The sequence below is a fragment of the Lontra canadensis genome, unplaced genomic scaffold (genome assembly GCF_010015895.1).
Source record: "Lontra canadensis isolate GAN:19392208 unplaced genomic scaffold, GSC_riverotter_1.0 scaffold4, whole genome shotgun sequence".
Taxonomy (NCBI): Eukaryota; Metazoa; Chordata; class Mammalia; order Carnivora; family Mustelidae; genus Lontra; species Lontra canadensis.
Window position 1 is genome coordinate 32440977 of NW_022630998.1, and position 14454 is coordinate 32455430.

The following is a 14454-nucleotide window of genomic DNA, read 5'->3' on the forward strand; positions in this document are numbered from 1 at the left end:
ACCAGTGTTCATTCACGAAACACTTGTAGCAACTGGATTCTCTCACCCGTTGCTTTTTTTGCCCACAACTCTTTACTTTCCGCAGCCAAACTGAAACTAGAAAAAGACCTCAGTGGTAGGTCTCAGTCAGAGCACTGACATTTTCTCGCCCTGTGACTCTAATACATTTCAGTCCGTCGTAAAATTAGGATGACACATCACCGGACACATAACGCAAATGACAGCCCTTCAGATTTTAATATATTGTAGTCTTTCCCCACTTGGGTTGTAATTATTTCGGTTTGTCTCCAGTCAGGCTTCCAGTGTTCTCTGGTGGTTCTCCAGCTAAGTCAAAAAGATTTCTAGAGTTTCAGAAAACGCTAAATTCTAATGATTTCAGTGTTTTTTTTAAATCGTTGAGATATACAGTTGGTTGACTCCTATTTGATTTGCAGTTCCCCAGTGATAAAAATGTTACCCATTTAAAGTGTCCAAGGCAGTGTATTCATAGAATTTTGTAACCACACCACAGTCAACTTAACATTTTCGTCACCCCAGGGCAGTTACTTTCCATTTCTTCCCCAACGCTGTGCAACCACAAATCTACTTTTTGTCTCTGTAGATTTGCCTATGCTGGACACTTCACTTAAATGGAATCATACAGTGTTAGTCTTTTGTGACTGGCTTCTTTCACTTAGCATATCTTGGCAAGGTCCCTCAGTACTGTAGCATGCATCAGTACTTTGTTCTTCGTAGCCAAGTAAAATTCCATTTTTGTATATACCACACTTTATTTGTCCATTCACCAATTAATGGACATTTGCATTGTTTCTGCTTTCGGACTGCTAATAACTAATACTGCTTATAAGCATTCTTGCATAGATCCTATATGGAAGTATGTGGAAGGAATTTCTTTTGAAGTAGAATTGCTGGTTAATATGGTAACCTTATGTTTAACTTTTTGAGGAATTGCCAAACAGTTTTTATTTATTTTATTTTATTTATTTATTTGAGAGAGAGTATGAGCGGGAGGGGCAGAGAGAGAGGGAGAGAATCTCAAGCTGACTCCATGCTGAGTTTGGGGACTGACACAGGGCTTGATCTGAAGACCCTGAGATCATGACCTCAGCTGAAATCAAGAATTGGATGCTTAACTGACTGCACCACCCCTGCTAAACAGTTTTTAAAGGCAGATCTCCCGTTTTTGCATTCTCCCCAGCAAGGATTAAGAGTTCCAATTTCTCGGGGCACCTGGGTGGCTCAGTGAGTTAAGCCTCTGCCTTCGGCTCAGGTCATGATCTCAGGGTTCTGGGATCGAGTCCCACATCCGGCTCTCTGCTCAGCAGGGAGCCTGCTCCCCCAACCCCCGCCCCTGCCTGCCTCTCTGCCTGCTTGTGATCTGTCAAATGAATAAATAAAATCTTAAAAAAAAGTTCCAATTTCTCTATATCCTCAAGAATAATTGTTATTATCTGTTGATTTTTTTTTTAATTGTAGCTATCTAAGTGGATAATGAAGTAGTATCTCATTCTGGTCTTGATTTGCATTTCCCTAGTGATTAATAATATTGAGCATATTTTCAAGTGCTTATTGACTATTTTCTTTGGAGAAATGTTTATTCAAATCACTTGCCCATTTTTAAAAGAGATTTTATTTACTTATTTATTTGAGAAAGAGACAGAGAGAGAGAGAGACAGCACGCAAGCTGGGGGGAGCAGAGGGAAAGAGAGAGAGAATCCCAAGCATATTCCATGCTGAGTGCAGAGCCCGATGCAGGGCTCAGTCTCATGACCTGAGATCATGACCTGAGCTGAAACCCCAAGAATCAGACACTTAACCGACTGAGCCACCCATTGCCCCTTTTGCTCATTTTTAGTTGGGTCATTTGTGGGCTTTCTTTGTTGAATTATAAAAATTCTTTATGAGGTCTGACTCCAGTCCCTTAACATACATGATTTGCAAATATTTTCTCCCATTTTGTAGGTTGTCTTTTCACTTTCTTGATACTATCAGCTGCACTTCAGAAGTTTTTATGGCCTGTTGGTTATGGTATTAGGTCAGTTTTCGTAGATTTTACATTTATGAATTGATTCAATTAAAATTACTCTTTACTATTCATTTGTGAGAGCTGTACACTGAAGTATGTGTGGCATAAAACAATGATGTCTGAGATTTGGTTGAAGGTACTCCAGCAAAGAAATAAAAGGATAGATGAAACAAAAGTAGAAAATCTTGAAAATTGTCGAATCTGAGGTTTGTCATAGAATGGGCACATTGAGCTATATCATCCTATTCTCTCTACTTTTATGTAGGGGAAAATATATTTTTATACCAAATACATATCTGATTACTCTTTTTTTTTTTTTTAAAGATTTTATTTATTTATTTATTGGACAGACAGAGATCACAAGTAGGCAGAGAGGCAGGCAGAGAGAGAGGAAGGGAAGCAGGCTCCCCGCTGAGCAGAGAGTCCGATGCGGGGCTCGATCCCAGGACCCTGAGATCATGACCTGAGCCGAAGGCAGAGGCTTTAACCCACTGAGCCACCCAGGCGCCCCCTGATTACTCTTTTATGGCACAAAGGAAAGGTTTCATATGTTAAGGGTATATAGTGCATTGAAGGAAGAATAGCAGATAAACAGAGCCTTACGAGGTTAGTGTGAAAATTAAGCATTGACCTGAGAATTTCAAGATACTTTTGATGATACATATGTATAAATAGGAGTAAAGTGTGTACTGTTAGTTCTGAGTAACCTAATCTGGGTGGGAGTGGTAACTTTAAACAAGGTGAAGCCATTTGTGGAAGTATGACCTTTGATTTAGTATACATAACTCACTCTTGAGTAAGTATAGCTGGCCTTAGGATTTATTTTCCAGTCAGTACTTATGTGTGTCTGTTTCTTTGTTTGTTTATTTGTGTGTGTATGTATATATACATATATATATGTAAAAATTTTTTTTTACATGTATGGTTGACCCTGAACAATGTGGAGACATGGAGGGTTAGGAGCACTGACCCCCTGCACAGTTGAAAATCTGTGTATAACTTTTGACTTCCCCACACCTTAGCTACTGATAGCCGACTGTTGACCCAAAGCCTTACCAATAGTATAAACAGTTAACAGACATTTTTTGTCATATGTATTGTATATTGTACTTTTACAAGAAAGTAAGCTAGAGAAAAGAAAATTAAGAAAATCATTAAAAAATCATAAGAGAAAGTAACATTTACAGTACTGTACTTAATCAAAAAAATCTGTGTATAAGAGACCTGCATAGTTCAAAACTATGTTCTTCAAGGGTCAACCGTATGTGTGTGTGTGTATATATGTAAACATATAATATTTGTAAATATTAATATTCATTTATGTTTACTATACTAAATATATTTTTTATAGTTTTCTGGTCTGTATCTTGTTCTTTACAAGTTTTCTGCCAGCCTAACTGCTTATTTTTTTAAGTATAAAGCAGTCTATCTTCACTCTCTGGTTGCCTGTAATTACTTTTTAGATATGCCTACATTGATAGCTTCCACTTACTTTGATATCCTTTTCTCAGGCTTACTCTGCAGTTCAGAAGACTTTTTTTTTTTTAAAAGCAAACGATGCTTAATGTAATCTGCCAAATTTGGAGTCTGCAATGCATTCTTTCTTTTACATAACTTAATGCTAAAATCTGAGGATCCCACTAATTATAAATTCTCTAAATTTTGATTGAAAACAAAAAACTAATGTAATTCAGTGTAATTCAGGGTTTTGAGAATTGAGAAATTAAATATATGTATATAACTTGGTTCCCTTTAGCTGCTTAAAATTTTTTTAAATTTAATTGATTTGTCAGACATTTTTGCTACTTCACCCAATTAGCTGTGTTTACTTAAGTGTTAAACAATTCATGAAAACACATATATTTATGGAATTAAAAATAAACCTTACACACATGTAGAATATGAGCACTGGTTATAGTGAGAAGAGCACTGGTCAGAAGGAGACCATTGGGTTCTAGTTTCAGCTATGTGACCTCTAGCTATATACGTAGTCTTTGCGCCCTTGAACTAGGATTTCATTTTGTTAGTGAAAGTAGGGACATTTCATTAGATGACCTTAATGCTTTTTTTCTGCTTCTGAAATTATAAGCAGAGCCATCAAAACTCTGCATAAATTTAATAGAGATTAGTTTGGAGAGTCCTAATTGCTAAAAAGTTTCTCCTTAAATTCCAATAGTTAGTTCCTAGATGTGTGACTTTAAGGAAGTTATTCTTTTATTATCTTGTCTATGAAATGCAATAATAAACCACAGGTAAATTTCCTTTTACTGAAGTCTGCTCTCTCTGGTAATCACCAAAGCCACTCCAGGTTTTTAAAAAAAATTTAAGTGCCTGCAAGGTGTATTTTTTACTCTTCTTTTTACTTTTTAGTTTTAGTTTAGTTTAGGTTACTTTTTACTTTGTAGCCTATATATTCCATTATGTTTCAGAAAGTTTCTTGTAGATAGTATATAATCAAGTCTTGTTTTTTTAGCTAGTCTGTAAGTTTTAATTACTATACCATTTCAGTTTAATTTTTTATTTTGTTGGATTTAGGTCTACCACTTATCATTGTCTCTCTGCTTTTCAGTTCTGTTTTCCTTTCTGGCCTCCTTTCGAATTTTTTTTTTATTATTTTATAGAATTTCATTTTACTTTATATATTGGCTTTTTAAAAATATCTCTCCATGCTATATTTTTTAGTGATTACTGCAGAGTTTTATTTTTTTTAAGATTTTATTTATTTGAGAGAGAGAAAGAGTGAGAGAGAGTACGAGTGTGGGGGCAGGCAGGGAGAAGGAGCAGTCTCCCTGCTGAGCAGGGAGTCTGACGTAGGGCTTGATCCCAGACCCCAGGATCACTACCCGAGCGGAAGGTAGACGCTTAATGGACTGAGGCACCCAGATGTCCCTCTAAATGTTATCATACCAAACTTTTTATAATCTGCTTAGAATTTTTTACCACTCCAAGTAAAATATAGAAACCTTACTACCATATATGTCCTGTTACTCACCTCCCATTAGGATGTTGTTCTCATGTGTATTAGATCTATATCTGTTAAACATCCCACCAGACTGTTATAAATTTTTTATTTCAGTAGTTATATATATTTTAACAAACTTAAAATGTGAAAAAATACTCTATTGTATTTATTCAGATATTACCATTTCTATTGTTCTTTCTTGGCATTTCAGTGTTCCCTTTGATACCATTTTACTTCTCTATGAACTTTCTTTAGCATTTCTTTTACAGCACTTCTACTGGCAGTGAATTATCTTAGTCTTCCTTTTTCTGAAAATGTCTTTATTTCACTCTGATTCCTAAAGGATATATTTGCTGGTTAAAGGACTCTGGGTTGATAATTATTAATATATTTTTTAAGCACTTTAGAAGTAATGTTCCACTGTCTCTGGTTTCTGGTGAGAAATACAACATAATTCAAATCTTTGTTCTCCAAAAAGTAAACAGTGTAATTTTTCTCTGGCTGTTCTCAGATCTTTTCTTTATGTTTAATTTAATCTGTGTGGTTATGATATGCCTGGGTATGGTTTTTAACTTTTTAGCAATTTGCTGTGCCAGTATAAATGCTGTAAATATAATTTCATGTAAACATATATAAATTTATTTCTTTCACCAAATTTTGGAAGTTTTTAGCTACTATTTATTTCTTAAAATGTTTTTTCTTCTGATCTTTCTCCTCTTCTTTTGCATCTCCTCTAACATGAATATTAGATATTTTTATATTTTCCCGTAAGTCCTCAAAGCTTTTTCTTTTTCTTCTACTTTTTTCTCTGTTATTCAGACAGGATAATTTCAACTGAAATATCTTTAAATTTGCTGACTCTTCCTTTTGTTGTCTCCATCCTATTAAGAACCTCTGGGAAATTCTTTTGTTTGTGTTTTTCACTTATAAAATTTCAGTTTGGTTCTTCTTTAAGACTTTATTTATTTACCTGAGAGAGAGCAAGCTAGAGAGAGAGCACAAGTGGGGAAGACGGTCAGAGAGGAAGAAACATCTTCTTCCTTGAGGAGCAGGGAGCCCGATGTGGGGCTTGATCCCAGGACCCCAGGATCATGACCTGAGCTAAAGTGTCTGCAGACACTGAACCTACTGAGCCACCAGGTACCCCTCAGTTTGGTTCTTTTTATAGCTTCCATTTTTTTGGTGAAGCCTTCTTCCCTTCCATTAATTTAAATAGTGTTTACCCTTGCTTTATGGGACATAATTAAAATAATATGTTAAGTCTTTTTCTGATGATTCTGAAATTTGAGAATTAGCTTTTGTTCCTTATCTTTTCCCTTGAGAGTTGTTTAGATTTCCTTTTGTTTTACATGTTGAGTACTTTTGAATTATTTCCTAGATATTTTGAATATAATGAAACCGTCAGTCCTGTTTAAGTCTTTAAAAGAATGCTTTTGTTTTGTTTTGGTTTTAGCTTGCAGTCCATCCAATTAGTTCAGAACACATATCCTGGGCAGCTTTATGTGGGTTGAGGTTTCAATGATAATTTAATTTTTAACAGTGTTGGGAGTGCAGTTCCAATCTGCCCTGATTGTGCACCACCCAGTGGCCACTCTGAAACCTGCATACAACCATACCTCATTTTATTGCACTTCTCAGATACTGTTTTTTACTAATTGAAGGTTTGTGGCAACCCTGGGTCAAGCCTATCAGCACCACTTTTCTAATAGCATTTGTTCACTTGGTTTGCTCACTATGGTTTACTGAGTATCTTAAGCTCACTGTTGAGAACTACTGCTTAGAAAAAAAGATTCCTTTCAAAATGACTACTCACTGACAATGCACCTAGTCACCCAAGAGCTCTGATGGACATGTACAATGATACTAATGTTGTTTTCATCCCTGCTAACACTGTATCCATTCAGCAGCCCATAGATCAAGGAGTCATTTCAATTTTCAAGTCTTATTTAAGAAATACATTTTGTTAAGGCTATCTATAGCTGCCTAGATAGTGATTCCTTGGATGGATCTGGACAAGTCAACTGAAAAGCTCCTGGAAAGGATTCTCTGGTGTAGATGCCATTATGAACATTTGTGACTCATGGAAAGAGTTCACAATATCAACATCAACAAGTTTGGAAGAAGTTAATTCCAGCCATCATGGATGACTTGGAGGGGTTCAAGACTTCAATGGAGTAAGTAACATCTTGTGGTGGAAGTAGCAAGAGAACTAGAATTAGTAGTGGAGGCTGAAGATGTGTCTGAATTGCTACCAACTCATGATAAAACTTGAATGGATGAGGAATTGTTTCTTAAAGATGAGCAAAGAAAGTGGTTTCTTGAAATGGCATCTACTCCTGGTGGGGATGCTGCAAAGATCACTGAAGTGACACTAAAGATTTAGGTTAGGTGTGATTTGGGAGTTTTGACTTCAATTTTGAAAGTTTTTTGGGTAAAATGCTATCAAACAGCATCACACGCTACGGGGAAATTGATTGTGAAAGGAAGACTCAATCAATGCAGCAGACTTCTTCATTGTCTTATTTTAAGAAATTGTAACCACCATCCTGATCATTCAGTAGCCATCAACATTCAGGCAAGACCCCCTACCAGCGAAAAGATTATGATGTACTGAAAGCTCAGATGATGGTTAACATTTTTCACTAATAAAACATTTTAAAATTAAGGCATATATTTTGTTTTTTAGACATAATCATACACTCAGTGGACTATAATATAGCATAAACGTAACTTTTTTTATATCCCCCGGGAAGCCAAAAAATTCAAAGTTGACTTGCTTTATTGCAGTACTCACTTTATACTCTACAGTAGAATACACGGAATCTCTGAGTTATGCCTGTAGTGACCTACGGTGTAGCTCAGCTGCTTCTGGTCAGTTTCATACATGCAGAGGTTGGGGGTGGTCCCAGGATTTTTATACACAAATTTGGAGGTTCACTTTCTTTAGTTCCTTCCTATGATCTTCCCCCACACACTCTGGTCCAAGATCTTCCTCCTAGGTCTTCTGTTAGAAAGTCAGGGCTTTAAGCCTCCCTTCACCATTCCCAGTATTCCACCCTGCAGTGTCTGACTGTGTGCCCCCGTTGCATCTGTAGGTAGGGAGAAGTGATGCTGTTTTGCTATCTTTAGCTTGGTGTACAGCAAGATTCTTCTTCACAGGGTTTGCACATCATGAGGAGGGGGGTGCTGCCTTTCTGCAGCTCCCCTGGAGTAAGTCAAATAAATTCGAGTCTGTCTCACAGCCCCCAACCCCTTTCCTGTTTGACTAGAGAGAGCAAACTGTTCCTTGGGCTCTGTGCTAGCTGGCAGTTCATTTTCCTGTTAGGTATCTATAATTCTTTTTTTTTTTTTTTTTTTTTTTTTGACAGAGAGAGAGAGAGATCACAAGTAGGCAGAGCAGCAGGCAGAGAGGGGGAAGCAGGCTCCCTGCTGAGCATAGAGCTCTATCCCAGGACCCTGAGATCATGACCTGAGCCAAAGGCAGAGAGGCTTAAACCACTGAGCAACCCAGCTGCCCCTGTAATTCCTTATTTCTTCTGCTTGGAATCTAACTTCTTAAGTCTGTGGAGTAAGGTCTTTCATTGACTTTGAAAAGTTTGTATTTAAAAATATTTGTTGTATCCTTTCTCCTCTCTCCTGCAGCTAATTAAGCATATGTTAGGGCTTCTCACTATCTGCTCTGTATGTCTGTTTTTCTCCATCCTTCCGTCTTTTTGTCTTTCTGGCTGTACTCTGGATAATTTCTCCTGATTTGTATCCCTGTTTATAAATTCTACCCACTGGCTGTATTATATTCTGCCATTTAAATCTATTTAATTAGAGCTTAACAGTCCAGTTTTTACATATTCTAGCACCATGTATATTCACATCTTTCCCCAATTAGCTCCATCACTTTGTATGGTTTCCCATTCCCTACAGGTACCTCATACTTGACTATTTCTTAAAACACAGAAAATGAAAATCTAATACTTGTCTAAAGGAGTTTTTCATTATTTCTACTAATCTACTAACTTTTGGCTCTGTAGTAATTTCCTTATGTGACTGTTTCTATTTTAACTGTGTTGGTAAATGTTATATTTGAAAAGTAATTTGTGGCCTGCATAAAAGTTACTAAGGGAGGATCTATGTTTTTGTTTTGTTTTTGTTTTTTTTTTCCCTCCTGGCACCTAGAGGAATCACCAGTGCGGAACCATCCTAAAACAAGTTTAAATGCTTACGATTCTTTGGGTGATGCAGGCAATTCTAAATTTGACTAGTTTTCTAATACTTTATACTTCTGGTTCATCCTCATCCAAAGGCTAAAAACGCTTTGGCGAGGTGGGGGTGGCCATGGGGAAGTACCGATTAGGTTCATGATACTGATTAGATTTACAACATTGTGTGGGCCTTAAATTTTGGTCTGTTCCCTCACCCCATAAGGTTGTCTCAATAGGACCCTTTGCCCACTTCCCTTCTCTTTCTCTTTCCTTTTGGACTGATCATTCCTTACTGTCTTAATATCTTGATGCTTTCAGATGATTTTTGTATTTTAATCACCTTTGGTTTTTTTTTAGCAGGAGTATGGATCTAAGTATCCTAGCATACAATTCCCAGAAACAAGAAGTTTCCCACAATTGCATCCTTGTTCCTATTTGGGCAAACCCTACTCTTTTAATTGGTATTCTCCGCACTTTGCACATGCTACTTGTGGCATCTAATCCATAAGTGTTGATAGGAAAAATGCATAATTTTGTCAGCATAATTACTTTCAGCAATTTATATGTATATCCGCTCAAAAAATATACGTATCTTATATTAATTATCTAATATTACTTTCTGCACATAAATCACTAGGAAAGTTAGCAGCTTAAAACATTATCTCACACAGTTGCTGAGATTCAGGAATCTGAAAATGGCTTAGTTTGGTGGTTCTCATGAGGTTGCAAACTTTGGAAGGCAGCTACTATTGGGGTTGAAGGATCCATTTCCACTCCTGTGGCCATTGGCTTCGGTCCCTTGCCGGTGGGCCTCCCCAACAGCCTGGCAGCTGGCTTCCCCAAGAATGAGTGATCTAATAGGGGGAGAGAGACAGAAGAAGAGGAAAGGATAGGAAGAAAGGGACAAAAGACAGAACGTGGGGAGAAATGCACCAGAGATGGAAGTGATAGCTGTTTACAACATAATTTTAGAAATGACATCCCAACCCCTTTGCCGTATTTTTTTGGTCACAAAGACCAATAATGTTATGTGGGAAGGGACTACACAGTATGAACACCAGCAGGTAAGGATCACTAGGGACTTATCTTGGAGGTTGGGAAGCACTATATTTTACCAAAAGTCAATAAAAAAAAAAAAAAGAAAACTTTATTATATTCAGAGGTTCTTAACAAAGCACTTGCGTTAAACCCACTTCTTCATTTGTAGAAAGCATGAAAATATGGTTGTAATTTTATCAGTACAGATGTGCAAAATATTTCCCAGACAGTGTTATATATTAAATTTGTCCAAGCTAAATCCAAAAGAAAGAATATAAGGATCTAAAACTAAAAATCTGATGTGAAAAAATCTCAGTTAAATGGTAAAAGATAAATTTAGATGGCAAACCTTAGTGTCTGGTAGGGGAAAAAAAAGGTTTTAAATATAGCTAACTAAATAAACCTGCAAGTGTCTTAGTAATAAAAAATTCTGTTATGAGAAAAACAGTCCTCCTACTGAAACATATAGTCACAATTCCAGGGATATGCTTTTATCAATCAAAAGTGGTTTGAGAAGGAATGAAACCTTTACGATTCTAAGTATGAATCTCACAACTCAAAGTAAATTGAGCGAATCAATGTGTTCTTCGGTGTAAACACCATGCTACACTTTGTATAAATGAGAAGAGAAAAAAAATACATATATCTATTTGTATTGCTGCTACTACACCTAAACCAGGGGAAGATACGTAAGAAACTAATAAAAAGGATTACTTGGTTGAGACTGGAGGGTAGGAAGAACAAGGTAGATACATATAAGGTAGAAGGTAAAACTTGTATTGATAAGTTTCTTATTATTTTTCTGATTTCTGAAATATACACACACACACACACACACACACACACATATGATTGAACCGATATAAAACATTTATTTAATCACAAAGGAAAAATTAAAACCCAAGATGGGTTTATAGGTTTTTGGTTTATTTCAGGATATCTTCGATTAAAATGTGAGTTAGGTTATCAAAGTTATGCTTGTGCCTAAAAAAAAGAAAAGTCTGTTCTTACTTATAAAACAATATCAGAATCTAGGCTGTTAGAAAATTAGGCAGTTGAGACACCATAGTCAAGCTTTTCCTCTTATGATTAAATCATAGGTAAGATATTCATACAACACAGAAGACCCTCTAAAGCAAATCGCCTTAAAAGATAAAGTTCAGTCTTTTTACAATTACCTACTTTTCAGATTTTTATCTCTTACCTAGCCAAGTTTCATGCCCACTATCCAACAAGTTCTCAGGTAGCCATCTTCTTATTGGTATGACCAGCCTTCTGAGTTGTTTTCCTTTTTTGTTTTGTTTTGTTTTTTTGGTGGGCAGCAAAGCAAAGTTTATTGAGTGATAGTATAAAGCTCCTGAAGAGGGAGGGGACCTGAGAGGGATGCCTCCTGGGTTGTTTTCCAACCACATAGTCAAGATTCATATCTCTATTATAGCAGTAATTTTTACTTCGTTAATTACCTGTCTCATACATTCAGCTCCAATAGGGAAAGAACTATTTTACTCATCTTTCAACCAGTGAAGCCTAACAAAATGCTCTGCACATAGCAAGTATATAGACAAAGTGTGCTGGGTGGTTGCACAGAATAAGTAGGCTAGATTTTACTTCGTATTTCAGAGTTTAGAGAAAGAGACCAGTATTAAAAAGCCTCAGATCAAAAACAGATCACTGCAGACTGAATACAAAGAACCATTCTATTTCTTTACATTTAAAAAAATTTTAAAGTACCAATGTGAAGAACATGACCAAATAAGTAACAACTGCTTTCAGAAACCTACATCTACAAGGAATACTTTAAAATGTTTCTCCAAAGACACATTATTCCAATTTTTATTAAATGTAGAGACTTTTTGGAAACAAATCTAAAGCTATCCTATCATGGGAAGAGCTCTCCACCATTTGGTTATTTTTAAGTAATTTCAGGAGTGCCTGGCTGGCTTAGTCAGAAGAGCATGTGACTCTTGATCTTGGGGTCATGAGTTTGAGCCCCATGTTGGGTGTAGAGATTACTAAAATAAAAAATAAATAAAATAATTTCAGTATTCATAGGCTGTGCAACTACTTATACTGCAAAATAAACACACAGTATATAAAGAAAACGTAAACTGCTAAAAATAATCTTACACCATTTCAATACATTTCACAGGGTACTTTGTTTTGCCACTTTATTTAATAGCCACAACATTTTACATTGCTTATTAAGTAGCTACTTCCAGAAGACTGATAATCTCCTTCACAGGATATTTTTGGTTAATACTACAGATGCGATTCAGTATAACCATGTGACCAGTGGAGTAAAATTCTCAGTCTCTCCTAGCCTGAGACCTCAGATCCTGAGTTATAACCCTGACTTGGTCTTCAAGTTGAGATGCTTCATAAGTATTTTTCTTACATCAGGGCTATTTAGTGTAGTTTCTTTTTCTTGAGATATACAATGAGTGTTTTTGATACAAAAACATATACCATATAAGAATTAAAAAAGCATCAAAATAATGGTTATATCTTATTTATACAATGTAAATGACAGAACTAAAACATCCCCTACACTTTTTTTAAACACAACATACTTCTTAAAATTTTGCTGTTTGAAGAGGAAGGTTCTATAAGTTTCAAATACATAGAATTTAACTTATGTTAATATCCTGTTATAAAAATAACTACCATATAAAGAATTTAAAATATGCAAAAGTAATTAGCTCATTAAAATGTGTATTTAATACATTGGTGTCGATGAAAATATGCAGACTTGCTAACAAAGTTCTACGATTTAAAGGAGAAGTTAAAAAAGCCTGTTTTAGGCTTCATTTATTGCTACATAATGACTACTTCAAGGGTCATATGGCCTGTTGTCAATCCCTCTTAGAAGTGGTAAATAGCGTGGGGTATATTTTGAAGGAAAAGAGGAAAATAATGCACTGCAATACAAAAATATTACCTATTTATAAATTAGTAGACTTATAAAACATACTGAATCACATGTTCTTGCTATAAAAACAATGTACTTAAATATAGAAGCACAAAATTCTGAAGCACCCACAATTATTTTAAGAATACCCATTTAATCAAGAAAAAAACATATATATATAATAATTTGAGAAGAAAAAAGGCAAAATTCTGATTTTTAATCCAAATAATCAGAGTTTATCTAATCATGGAGGTAGGTCTCCACTCCAATTATATAAATAAGTTATCTGCCTTACTCAAAGAATCATCGTATTAGACTAAGATCTGAAAACTGTGTCCTGAAATTCATTTTTAACAGACTTTAGAAACCAGCAACTGTACTGGCATATGTAACAGCTATTTCCCTCATAAGGTTACACCTGAAAAGAGCCTTCATTAAAGTCATTCTTGGCATAACGAGGTATACATAAATGCAGATACTTTGGCTTTGCATTTAAATAACACAGTAAATGCTACAAATTTATTAAAGATAGAAGAAATCCTTATCTTAGTACTTGTATTAAGTCAAAGCTTCAAAAACTGTGGGTCTCTTAAATTTTTAGAGATTTAAATATTGTGCTAATGCTTTAAAAAGATAATTTCCTGCCTAAAAAGCAAAACTTACATGTTTCAAATAGCGAACATTTAGTGTTTGTGGCATTTCAGCTTTAGTGAACTTAGTTTTAACAAATTAGTATGCAATATATGATTCATATCTTTCATTAAAAAAGATTTTCTATAATGAAAAATACTAATTCTATTTCTAGTGGTAAACTAGTAGAGTTGGAGGTCCCACCATGGATCACAGGGATTAGAGCACTATCAAGATCATTTAAATAATGTTGAGGAAGAAGTTGGCCTTCAGATCCTGCCTGAAATTCAACCTGGGGAAGAAAACAATCTTGATAAGTCAACCCCAGAAAGTAAGCAATCTTGTTTAGCTCAGCAGATGAATATGAATTATTTTAAAATACATCATTCATTTTAAGCATGTTAAGAAAATACTTGATATTTTACTCATAAAATATTTCACATTCTCCTGTATTTCTTTTATCTTTTACATAAATTATCATTCTCTCTCCCACAGATATCATAAAAATTGTTTAAATGCCACTACTTCATACTTTAGGTTTCCTCTCAATGCACATGTAAACACTAGAGAACCAAGGTTTTAAATAATTACCAACATGACTTAATAAAAACCTATAGTATTAAAAAATCTACTTAAACTGTTTTGAATTTGTTGTTGCAAAAATATTTAATATTTGAATTTAATGTTGCTGGTA

General features: G+C 35.3%; 1 protein-coding gene and 1 long non-coding RNA gene across 6 annotated transcripts in view; one reads left to right on the top strand and one right to left on the bottom strand.

Moving 5' to 3' along the window:
• The window catches only part of LOC116861173, a 28724-nt gene that overhangs the window by 423 nt on the left and 13847 nt on the right, over positions 1–14454 (top strand). The window contains exon 2 of the long non-coding RNA XR_004381421.1: positions 13936–14091. This is a non-coding gene — a long non-coding RNA (uncharacterized LOC116861173). The remainder of the gene's footprint in view (positions 1–13935; positions 14092–14454) is intronic.
• ZFYVE16 (zinc finger FYVE-type containing 16) overlaps positions 12354–14454 on the bottom strand; it is a 50910-nt gene continuing 48809 nt past the window's right edge. For 4 of the 5 annotated variants that reach the window (XM_032847663.1, XM_032847654.1, XM_032847645.1 and 1 more), the window contains one exon: positions 12354–14052. In XM_032847663.1, coding sequence (XP_032703554.1) covers positions 13891–14052 — 162 coding nt within the window. In that variant the 3' untranslated portion in view covers positions 12354–13890. The remainder of the gene's footprint in view (positions 14053–14454) is intronic. The other variant, XR_004381412.1, reaches the window with a different exon arrangement.